This window comes from Acomys minous (genome assembly GCF_964271855.1).
Source record: "Acomys minous genome assembly, chromosome: 16".
Taxonomy (NCBI): domain Eukaryota; kingdom Metazoa; phylum Chordata; class Mammalia; order Rodentia; family Muridae; genus Acomys; species Acomys minous.
In genome coordinates this window covers 51422964-51434988 of record NC_140498.1, presented here as the reverse complement: position 1 = coordinate 51434988, position 12025 = coordinate 51422964, and the positions used below count along the sequence as shown (strand labels likewise).

Below are 12025 nucleotides of genomic sequence, written 5' to 3'. Positions count from 1 at the left end.
TCACAGAGCTCTTCAGTGTTAGAATTTAGCACTGTGTTGGCTCTTTCTGATTTGTAGTTCTTCTAAGTATTCTGGATCAAAAATATGTGCTTATATTTTGCACTTATATTTTGGCATTGGTTTGCTTGCTCGTTTTTTTAGGGATAGCTCTTAGTGAGCTGGTATTTTTTAATTTTGTGGTAGTTTGAATGACCGTACCCCTCAGAGGTGCTGCCATTTGAGAACTTGATCCCCAGTTGGTGGTGCTGTCTGGGAAGGCTTATGAGGTGTGGCCTTGCTGAGGGAAGTGTGTTACTTGCAGAGGCTTTGAGCTTTATAGTCTTATACCATTCTCTGCTTCATGCTTGAGGTTTGAGATGTGAGTTCTTAGCTGGCTGCCCCAGCTACCGTGTCTGCCTGCTGCCACGCTTCCCCATGTGTGAGCATCTACCTGGGATCTAGGAGGAGGCAGAGTACTTGGCAGCTGGGGAAAGGAAGAGACTGGAAGCCAACGGGAGCCACTCTGACCCTGGCCTCTCATTGCACTGATGGTCAGCTCACTGAGCCTCCTTCCTTACCCTAAGATGGTGGTAGACGTCGGTCCCTGGACCCATAAACCTAAGTGAAACATCTTGCTCCCGCTGTTTTATCACAACAGAAAACTGCTGTACTGTGATGATGATCTGATTATGTCTTTTTTTTTTTTAATCATTAGTAGGTTTTGTTTTTGTTGTTGTTGTTTTGTTTTCTTAAAAAAATGTTTGCAGAACATAACATATGAAAAACGCAAGCTCGCCTCAGGAAGCAATATCTGTTGATAACCTCCAGGAACCAGCTTCTGATGGAGAAGAGCACAGAGGAACCCAAGACGCCATCATGCCATCCACAGTCACTGTGCCCGAGCTCAAAGAGGAAGAGATCCGCAACACAGTGAGCCTTGGCTGCTCTAAGGGCATCACCAGCTACCTCCGCAGGGACACAGCAAGCCTTGGCTGCTCTAAGGGCATCACCAGCTACCTCCGCAGGGACACAGCAAGCCTTGGCTGCTCTAAGGGCATCACCAGCTACCTCCGCAGGGACACAGCAAGCCTTGGCTGCTCTAAGGGCATCACCAGCTACCTCCGCAGGGACACAGCAAGCCTTGGCTGCTCTAAGGGCAACACCAGCTACCTCCGCAGGCAAAGAGAGATCAGAATGACCCTCTGCAACAGTGCAAGAAGACCTGGAGATTGAATTCTACAAAGATACAAGCCCTATTCGCAACGAAAGAGAGAGCCAAACCTTACCAGCAAGTTTGGGTATATATGACGGCTTATGCAGGGATTGACAGATACACTTGAATCAAGAGTGGAGAAAGTTCATGAATCATTTTGACTGAAATCAATAGTAGCTGTAAATACCCTACTTAAGAGAAAGGAGAAGGTTGGACTTTCAGACATGGTAGCAAAACCACCTCCACTTATGACCCTGGGTCCGTCCACCACAGTGACCACAGGAGCCCACTTCCAAAACTACAGTCAGAGGTTGGACAGTCGACCCCAAGAGGAAAGAAGTCTGAATTAGGCCAGGGTTCTCCTAGCTATCCAAGAGAGCACTTGTCAATTTAACATTTATTGTAAACATAGGTTCATCCTTACTTGCTAAATAGCAAGTGATGTAAAGGGGGGGGAAAAACCCAACTGTTTGCTTACCCTGATATAGTCATGGTTTTGTTCATGTTTTCTTTGGAGGGTCTGTTGTCCTCACTTTTCTACTTGGGTCATGATCCACTTCAAATGAATGTGGCTTATCTCATGAAATCCTTCCACCAACTCATGCTTTGAAGGTTTGCTCTCACTGCATGATGCTGTTGGGAGAAGGTTGAGCCTTCAGGAGTGGGGCCTGCTTAGAGGGAGTAGGTCAGTGGGGAAATAAGCTTCAAGGTGTCCCTTCCCTCTGCTTCTGGGCCACCATGGGCCAGGCAGCCAGTGGCTGCAGCTCCTAATGCCATGAGCCAGGCAACTTTATCTTTCTAACTTTTAAACTGTTTTTCTTAGGGATTTTGTCACAGTAGTGAGAAGGTCATTAGTATGTAGAGGTTAAGGTTTGGTGTTTCCCAGACGGCTGCCTGGTCAGTGGCTGGACAGATGGCTCAGTGGCTCAGAGCACCTGCTGCCTGTGCAGAGGACCCAGGTTCAGTTCCCAGCACACACTTGGCAGCTCACAAACACTTGTAACCCCAGTTCCAGGGACTCTGCTGCAATCTTCTAGCTCCCATAGGCTATATGCCTACAGAAGCCACACAAAGGCATTGGGTCCTCTGAGCTGGGGTTGCAGGTGGTGAGCTAACATCTGAATATTGGGATCTTCCTCTGGAAGAACAGCCAGTGCTCTTAACCACTGAGCCATCTCCCCAGCCCTATAATTGCCTATCTTCTAAAAAAGAAATGCTCTCAGAGTCACACAAGCAGTGACAGACAGACTCAAGTCCTTATCTCTTGCCTCCCAAGTCCCATTCACAGAAAATCCCATTCATTGGGAAAGCAGAAATGCCACGCTCTCCTCAGATAATGATAGGTTTACGAGACATCCTGTCTTCTCAGGTGTCCACCATGCCACCTTTCAGAGTTCTTTGCCTTGGGACTCTTGGAGAAAGTAAAAAGAGTAGGAGCTGGCATGGCTGCTCTCCCTACTCTCCTTCCAGCAGCTCACCCCGGCTGCATGTGCTGTCCCAGAATGTAAGTGAATGAATGAACCAGGTCTGCAGCACTTGGAGCACATCTTTCTTCCCTTTTCTTACTCAAGGACACACAGGTCACCTTCTCTCTTTGTAGCACAGTAACGTGATGGTCAGGGCCTAGAAGGGCAGCTCGGCTGTTAAGAGCGCTTGTTCTTGTACCTCCCCTTCCTGACCATCACCGTGCAGATAAACTCACGTCGCCTGACCTACCCGGTGACAGTGCGGTGCTTCCCTTCCTGCTCAATGAGAGTTAGTAAGATTGGAAGGAAACAAAATGATAAATCTCTGAAAAGATAGACTGAAAGCTTGAGAAACACAGTAGGATGCGATCTGGTGCGATGTTGGTGTTCATTAGGGAACAAGCTTTGAGTCTTTTCCTGGAGCCGTTCCTATTTTAAGTGCTAATAATCCTGGCTGCAGTGCCATGGTAATCCAGTGACTGGAAGTGACACCTAGAGTGTAGGGCATCTTGGAAGAAATGAGGATGCTTTCTTTGGGGTAATGGGTCGTATCTCAGTTGTGTGAGTCTAGTGTAACGCAATAAAGCTATATCCTTGTGGACCTGAGGCACTGGGAGAGGACCATGTCTGTCCTGTGCCCAGAGAAATGTGTCCGACTCATCACAAAGCCAGTTTGTACCAGACCTGACTTTGTTTTAAAGACAAGTGTTGATTTTCTGTTGGTGTTTTTTGCTTAAGCCAATCTGTATGAAATCGTTACATTCTTTTCATTGTTATTTTATTTGTTGCGTGTGTGATATGTATATGTGGGGGTGTAAGCATGTGCCGTGGCATGTGTGCAAGCACTGTGGGGGATCTGGGACTCAAACTCAGGCTGTCAGTCTATGTGGCATGTGCCTTCACCTTCTGAGCCATCTCACCAGATGGTTTTAAAACGTTTTCAGTGAAAGACATAAACATTGTTTTTGAAAGTCAAGTAAGACTTGTTGTTATAATAAAAAAAAAAATAGAAGTCATACAGGTTTGCTCTCCATGCATTTCTTGTGGATATAAAAACTGATTTTTTTCTTTTTAATGTTTTTATATATTGAGTTTCATGGTAACATTTTCATTGAATATATGTAATGCATTTCAATCGTACTTACCCTCCTTACCGCTTTTGCCCTTTCCTACCCCCACTAACCCTCCTACAGTACCAGTTTGCCTTTGCTTGTTGCTGCTGGCTGTGTGTGTGTGTGTGTGTGTGTGTGTGTGTGTGTGTGTGTGTGTGTGTGTGTGTGTGTGTGTTTTGTGACTGCTGAGTAATGTTACTTACAGGAGCATGGGTGTTTGTTTATAGGTATATAGGCACCTCACCAATGGCTGTACCACTGAGGAAAAGCTTCTCCCTCCTTCATCAACTGTTAACCTCAGGGAGGGGTGGGCCCTGTGAGCCACCCATCTCCATGACAGTGTGCTGATGGGCACAGTCTTGGGAGGCCCTATAGATAACCCCAAGGCTCTGAGCTCAAGTGTGCAATGGCCATGTCCTGCCCAGAAGTCAGGATTCTGCACCATTCCACCCGCCCTACGTTGTTTGGCATCTCATGATGTTCCCTGAGCCTGAAGTATTTTTATTTTTGATGATATGTCCTTGGGTCTTATATTATAGATTTATTTATCCTATTAAGTTTTTGCAGCTTGCCTGACATTTTTGTTGTGACTGTCATATCTATAAATAAGTGAACTGTGTGACTGTTCCTGCCGGTGCTGTGCTGCAGGACAAGGCTCTCCAGTGTAGTGTTGAACAGAAGTCCTGGGCCTTTGTCTCTTTTTCCTGTTGCTGATATGTAGGGAAGGCTTTCCCTTCCTTTTCAGTTCTACTGACTTTTTCTTTTTCTTTCTTTCTTTGGTTTTCGAGACAGAGTTTCTCTGTGTAGCCTTGACTGTCCTGGACTTACTTTGTAGACCAGGCTGGCCTTGAACTCAGACTTGCCTCTGCCTTCCTGAGGTCTGGGATTACAGGTGTGCACCATTGTGCCCTGCTTACTGACTTCTCTGGCACATAGATTAGGGGATATAAGTGCAGGGTATGGGCAAGAAGGAAGCTGGTGGCCATACCAGCCTCTAGGATGTGGAGCTGTCTGCCTACCCTGCTAGTCAGCTCTTGTTCCTCGCCTCCACTCTGCACTGCTTGGTGTCCTCATCTGACACCCCCCCCCCCCCCGCCTGCCCCTCCCCCCCACCGCGGAGGGTTTAAGCGGCTTCTTTTCTGAACTGTTTACCTGTGGGTAGGCAGGATATATTGTTTTAGTCCTCCTCCTCCTCTGCCTATAGTTTTAATGCTGGTCAGGTTGGCAGATCCTTTCATTGAAGCCAGAGGTAGATTTTAGTGTGGAAGTAAGTTTCATTCTTGCTTCTGAATATTCAATTCAGCTAATTGAACATTGAGATATGTTCTTCATTCATGAGTTGTATTAAAACAGTTGCTGTCCTGTTCATCATCAATTAATCTTTTCTATGTTGAATTAAAGGGAGTTAACAATGGGAATTGTTCAAAATACTCAAACTGGACTGTTGTAAAAAGTATTTCTAACTGAATGTATAAATTCTTTGTAACCCAATGTTTTTCTCTTACTGAAGCCAATCTTACATTCACATATATGCTTTATGTGGAGAATTGAGTGTGTGCTCAGCCTCTTTTTTTCCAATCTTCCCTGACACAGACACAGAGGTGTGTGCTCACACCCCATAGCAGCTGACACAGACACAGATGTGTGTGCTCACACCCGATAGCAGCTGACACAGACACAGATGTGTATGCTCACACCCCATAGCAGCTGACATAGACACACAGGTGTGTGCCCACATCCCATAGCAGCTGACATAGACACACAGGTGTGTGCTCACACCCCATAGCAGCTGACACAGACACAGATGTGTGTGCTCACACCCCATAGCAGCTGACATAGACACAGAGGTGTGTGCTCACACCCAATAGCAGCTCACACAGGCACAGATGTGTGTGCTCACACCCCATAGCAGCTGACACAGACACAGATGTGTGTGCTCACATCCCATAGCAGCTGACAGACACAGAGGTGTGTGCTCACACCCCATAGCAGCTGACACAGACACAGATGTGTGTGCTCCCATCCTGTAGCAGCTGACACAGACACACAGGTTTGTGCTCACACCCCATAGCAGCTGACATAGACACACAGGTGTATGCTCCCATCTCATAGCAGCTCACACAGACACAGAGGTGTGTGCTCACATCCCATAGCAGCTAACACAGACACACAGGTGTGTGCTCCCATCCCATAGCAGCTGACATAGACACAGAGGTGTGTGCTCACATCCCATAGCAGCTGACACAGACACAGAGGTGTGTGCTCACATCCCATAGCAGCTGACACAGACACAGAGGTGTGTGCTCACACCCCATAGCAGCTGACATAGACACACAGGTGTGTGCTCACATCCCATAGCAGCTCACACAGGCACAGAGGTGTGTGCTCACATCCCATAGCAGCTGACAGACATAGAGGTGTGTGCTCACACCCCATAGCAGCTGACACAGACATAGAGGTGTGTGCTCACATCCCATAGCAGCTCACACAGACACAGAGGTGTGTGCTCACATCCCATAGCAGCTAACACAGACACAGATGTGTGTGCTCACATCCCATAGCAGCTGACATAGACACACAGGTGTGTGCTCCTATCCCATAGCAGCTCACACAGACACAGAGGTGTGTGCTCATATCCCATAGCAGCTGACATAGACACAGAGGTGTGTGCTCACACCCCATAGCAGCTGACACAGACATAGAGGTGTGTGCTCACATCCCATAGCAGCTGACACAGACACAGAGGTGTGTGCTCACATCCCATAGCAACTAACACAGACACAGAGGTGTGTGCTCACATCCCATTAGAGATGCCGTTCACTACTGTGCAGCTCTCATACAGACATGTGTTAGTAAGTGTTAGTTTTGCTTGTCAGGCTCAGAAGCTTTGTTAGCAACAAGAATCATGTGCACAGGCATGATGGCCTGAGGTGCATCCCAGCACCTCAATAAAAAGCCATGCATGTCTTGCTAGTGCCTATAACGTTAGCGCCATGAGTGCTCAGGGACAGGAGGATAGCTGAGACTTGCTACTCAAGCAGCCTGGGAGAAGAAGCAGCAAGCTCCAGGTTTGATGAGAGACCCTCTATCCAGGAAATAAGGCCAAGAGTGATGGAGTGGCACACTTGATCTCTAATGGCCTGCACGCATTATGTGTGTACATACACATGCACACACATACGGAGAAGGGATAGGAGAATGTGGAGGGGGGAGGTTTTGCTGACTTCTGAATGAAGTAAAGCTGTCCGCCAGCCCCCTCCTCCCACCCAGATCTCACCCCAGATACAGAAACAGCCGTGCTGGTGGATGAGGCTCCATGAGTCTGCAAATGCAGTAAGACAGTGCGTTCTAGCTTCCACTTGCCCACTTTTTCTAGTTCACTTCACCGTGTGGTTTGAACAGTGGAACATTCCTCATTTCTTCCTTGTTCCCTTAACTGCCTCTTACTAGAACACACTTCATCCAGCTGGTTGCCTTTATAATGAATGTAAGCTGTGCGGTATCACAGGTAGTTGTCGCGTGCCATCTTGCTTTTGGAGGAGAGCTTGCTTGCACTCATTTGTTCCATCCAGTCTGGAAAGTGACAGAGCCCTGTGCCAAATGCTGAGACCGTGGATGTAAGGTGTGTGTGTGTGTGAGAGAGAGAGAGAGAGAGAGAGAGAGAGAGAGAGAGAGAGAGAGAGAGAGAGAGAGAGAGAGAGAGAGAGAGAGAACAAAGCATCAGAAAAGTATGAGCCCTACCTGCTGTGGACCTCTTCAGCGGAGACTTGCAGACCCTGAGAGTGTAAGGAGTGAGTTCTAGCCCAGAATACTGGGCTACATATAGTCTCCATTGTGTTCAATTGTCTTTGCAATCAAGGAAAAGCCATTTCTAAGGATAAGGGTTCTTGTTCTCAAAGGCAGCATAGACATGGGAACATTCTGGAAACTTAAGTGGCGGCTGTAACTATCCCGCAGCATGCACCTCCTGGACTCCCTCTGCCTGTCTGCAGTGGTGGAGACAGCAGTGTGGGGCTGAGCTAAGTCAAGACACACTGATAGGGAATGGAAGAGAGGGCCCATTAGACGTGCATGTGTGTGGTCAGCTCATTTCCAGTGCTGTTTCCATGTAGAATTCCTTCCTGACATCTTACAGATGTCCAAGTCATGAGAAAAGTCAGTTGGAAGATGACGGGAAAAATAAAGATTCTCCAAGAGCTGTGCTGTGAACAGTCGGCATGCACAGCGCCAGTTCAAAGGCATTCAAGCGCAGGAAGTCTTCAGAGCATGGTCACAACCAGTTGACACAGGAGCCGGGATGAGCGCTGCAGGAACCGGGGCCGGACTGTGGAGAAGGGCCTTGCTTGCGACCTTGTTGTGAAGTGTGTTTGTCACCCTGTCTGCTACCAGAACTGACTCATTCTCATGAGTGAAAACACATCAGGTTTTACATTCAGGAACAAATTATAAAAAAATCCCAGGAATCTTGTTTCAAGAAATGAGCAATTTTGAAAGCAGTCTTGAAGTTGGCAGTTTGGAAACATGGCTCTAACTGTGCTGCTGGCCTCAGTGACGTATCCCAGTGTTGAACTCACAGCCATGGGCGGCGCTGGCTGTGCTGGCTTCAGTGATGTATCCCAGTGTTGAACTCACAGCCATGGGCCGCGCTGGCGGTGCTGGCCTCAGTGATGTATCCCAGTGTTGATGTCACAGCCATGGGCCGTGCTGGCTGTGCTGGCCTCAGTGGCTTATCCCAGCGTTAGTGTCACAGCTGCAGCCGTGCTCTCCTCAGTGATGTATCCCAGCGTTAACGTCATAGCTGCAGCCGTGCTCCCCTCAGTGACGTAGCCCACTGTTGACATCACAGATGCGGCCACGCTCGCCGTGCTTGCCAGTATTCGAGTGTTGGATATCCGCTGCAGGACTTTGTGTAGGCACAGACAGAAGCGGAAGTTCGGGAAGGATGGGTGAATATCATCATGGTCATTGTCTTAGTTTGGGTTTTATTGCTGTGAATAGACACCTTGACCAAGGCAACACATGAACTGATGGGGGCCAAACCTATTCAGACCACCACAGACACCCTGCTGTGAACCCCGCTAGCCAGAAGCAGTCAGTCATCATCGTGGCATGGGAACAGAGTTTATAGGAAACGCTAAGTCATCTACCGCTTACCTTCAATTTGTTGAACAGTTTGACCAATATCACCATAACACAAAGGACCTCTTCTAACCCCAGAATATTGCAGTAGCCAGTGATCACGTGTTTAAAGTATCAACTAGGAATAGCTTAAAAATAATAAATTTTTACAATGTCTACCATGTCTTTCAGTGTCCTGACAGTATTTGTCTGGCATCCATTCAGTGCCTGTGTTTTGTGTTGCTACATTTCTACACCTGTACGGTTTTGTTGTTGTTGTTGTTGTTTGTTTGTTTAAGACAGGGTTTCTCTGTGTGGCCGTGGCTTTCCTAGAACTCACTACGAAGATTAGGCTAGCCTCAAACTCACAGAGATCCACTTGTCTCTACCTCCTAAATGCGGGCATCGAAAGTGTTCCCCACCATGTCCAGCCCATAGGATTCTTCTTACATAGTAGTGAGACAAAATTTTGTCACAGTGTGCTCATAGCAGTACTCACCTGCACATTGTTGTGTCTTGTGAATTGGGCCCTTATGTCCTGAGTGCTGGGATTAAAGGTGTGCGCCACCATGCCCAGCTTGTCAAGTCACTTTAAAAAAGAAAAGTTAAGACTCATAAGAACAGCCCAGAACAGTGGCACATGCCTGTGATCCCAGCACTCCATAGGCAGAGGCAGGCGGATCACTGTGAGTTCGAGGCTAGCATGGTCTACAAAGCGAGTCCAGGACAGCCAAGACTACACAGAGAAACCCTGTCTCAAAAAAAAAAAAGTGTAGGGCATGATGGCTTATGCTCTTTGTTCTGCATATGAACTTTATTTGTTTATAAGAAGCCATATATAGTAAGAACAGTTATGAAACAATTAGGAAAGCCATACATAAAAAATTACACTCAAAATGTTTAGCTTGCTTATATTTGGCAACCTTGAAGAAAATACTCTCTGTCCTATCTAGGTGAATCTAAAGTTTTGTACCTAAATCATTCTCTGTCATATCTTGTGTTTATCAACTTAAAAAAAACATTTTTCTAGACCTTAAAACATTTTCTTAAATCCTAAACAACTTAAGCCTAACTGAAACTATAACTACCTAGTCTTTAACCCTATCAGAGACTTGAGAAGGAATAAAATTATTACTTAAGTAGGAAGTGCAGGCAAGCAGCTTCCAAAATTAAAGAGATGACAGAGACAGTTTGCTGTCTGGTCAGTCACCCATTCTCTATAACATTGGAGCATTGTATTCAGCCTTCTGGCCTAGGACATCTGACAGACATAATTGTGAAGCAGGAAATGTGAAGGACTTGGTTACCCTCTCATGGCAGAGCTTGACAGTCAACTCAGCCTGCGTTCCAAGTTTTGGACAGTATGTTGTCTATAGAGAGAGCTGGGACATTTTGCTCAGTGGCTAGCTTGCCATTAATGGAGCTATCTCCAAAAGGAGCTTTTATGGTCTTCGCTGAGGTAGGCTGGGGGTGTTGCCAGGAGCTGATATGTCTCCAGTCAAAAAGGCCTTAAATTAATAAAAATCTCTTTAAATGCCATATGCTTAATTTCAGCACTCAGAAGGCGAATAGCCAGGAGCTTTTTTTATGAGTTCAGTGCCACCCACTTTATATAGAGTCAAACCCACTCTTAAGTCAGAAATAAGAAAGAGTGGACTGTGTCTGATGACAACACTGACAGTTGGCCACTGACCTCTGTATATTCACACATGTGTGCACAGACACATAAACACATATAGAAATTATAAAAGAAGCTATCATCTAGTGAAAAGAATTTGCTAAGTCTGTATCTCCAGTAATTATTTTTTAGAAAATATAAAGAACTCATATAAGACAACCCAATTTTAGAGTAGGGGAGTAAGTAATAGCTTAGGAGTACCAGGTGACATGGGAGACGCCCTGTGTTCAGTCTTACACTTTCCAGGGGGAGGGCGGCAGCAGTAGGGGGTGAGGTGGAACAGCAGACTTCTGAGAGGACAAATATCTGTCCAATTCCTGGACAGCAAAGCTAGCATCCTAAGACTGTGCTCTTCCGTCACGCTCGAACCCTACTGCTAGATATTTTCCCTAGAACATTTTCACAGCAGAGCTTGTGTATCAACATCTATAGCAGCATTAGACATTGGGAGCAGCCCACGTGCCAACAGATGGCAATGCAGCCCACGTGCCAACAGATGGCAATGCAGCCCACGTGCCAACAGATGGCGATGCAGCCCACATGCCAACATGGCGATGCAGCCCACGTGTTAACAGATGGTGATGCAGCCCACGTGCCAACAGATGGCGATGCAGCCCACATGCCAACATGGCGATGCAGCCCACGTGCCAACAGATGGCAATGCAGCCCACGTGCCAACAGATGGCGATGCAGCCCACATGCCAACATGGCGATGCAGCCCACGTGTTAACAGATGGCGATGCAGCTCACGTGCCAACAGATGGCGATGCAGCCCACGTGTCAGCAGATGGCGATGCAGCTCACGTGCCAACAGATGGCGATGCAGCCCACGTGCCAACAGATGGCGATGCAGCCCACATGCCAACATGGTGATGCGGCCCACGTGTCAACAGATGGCGATGCAGCTCACGTGCCAACAGATGGCGATGCAGCCCACGTGCTTGTCAACAGATGGTGATGCAGCTGCATCATGACGTGCTGCCATCTGCAGCCGAAGCAGTGAAATTCCAGCAGTCCCCATGTAACCTCTCCCAAAACACTAGACCCAAGGACCAAGAGTTGTGACTTCATTCACGAAACATCTGCAAACGCTCATTAAGGACTGGGGGCCGACAGCAAGGAGAGAGACTGAGTGCAGAGAGGCACACATTTAGGGAAATCTCTGAGGCCTCTATTTAGAAGGCCTTGTTTTTCCACCATCCCCTTCTGCTCTTATACTCTTTCAGCCTCCTCTTCCACAAGGTTCCCTGGGTTCTGAGGGGAAGGATTTGATGGAGGCAGCCCATTCAGAGCTGAGTGTTCTGAGGTCTCTCACTCTCTGCACATTGTCTGGTGTGGGTGTCTGTATCTGTTCCCATCTGCTGCAGGAGACTTCTCTGATGACGGCTGTCATTAGGAGTCATTTAATTTATTTTTTATTTTAATTTATTATAATTTATTCAGATTACATTCCCATTGT

The 12025-nt window shown here is 47.1% G+C and overlaps 1 protein-coding gene and 1 long non-coding RNA gene across 4 annotated transcripts in view; both read left to right on the top strand.

Annotated features, from left to right (window-relative positions):
* PARN (poly(A)-specific ribonuclease) overlaps positions 1 to 12025 on the top strand; it is a 134362-nt gene that overhangs the window by 110410 nt on the left and 11927 nt on the right. Inside the window, exon 23 of one of the 3 annotated variants that reach the window (XM_084763534.1) lies at positions 808 to 3674. The exons of the other annotated variants lie outside the window; for them this stretch is intronic. Coding sequence (XP_084619660.1) covers positions 808 to 913 — 106 coding nt within the window. The 3' untranslated portion in view covers positions 914 to 3674. Of the gene's footprint in view, positions 1 to 807; positions 3675 to 12025 lie in introns of those variants that run through there. 3 annotated transcript variants of the gene reach the window in all.
* LOC311587086 lies at positions 4881 to 11176 on the top strand. Its single transcript, XR_014775774.1, has 3 exons — positions 4881 to 5779; positions 5944 to 6228; positions 6393 to 11176. It is a non-coding gene; the product is annotated as an uncharacterized lncRNA (long non-coding RNA).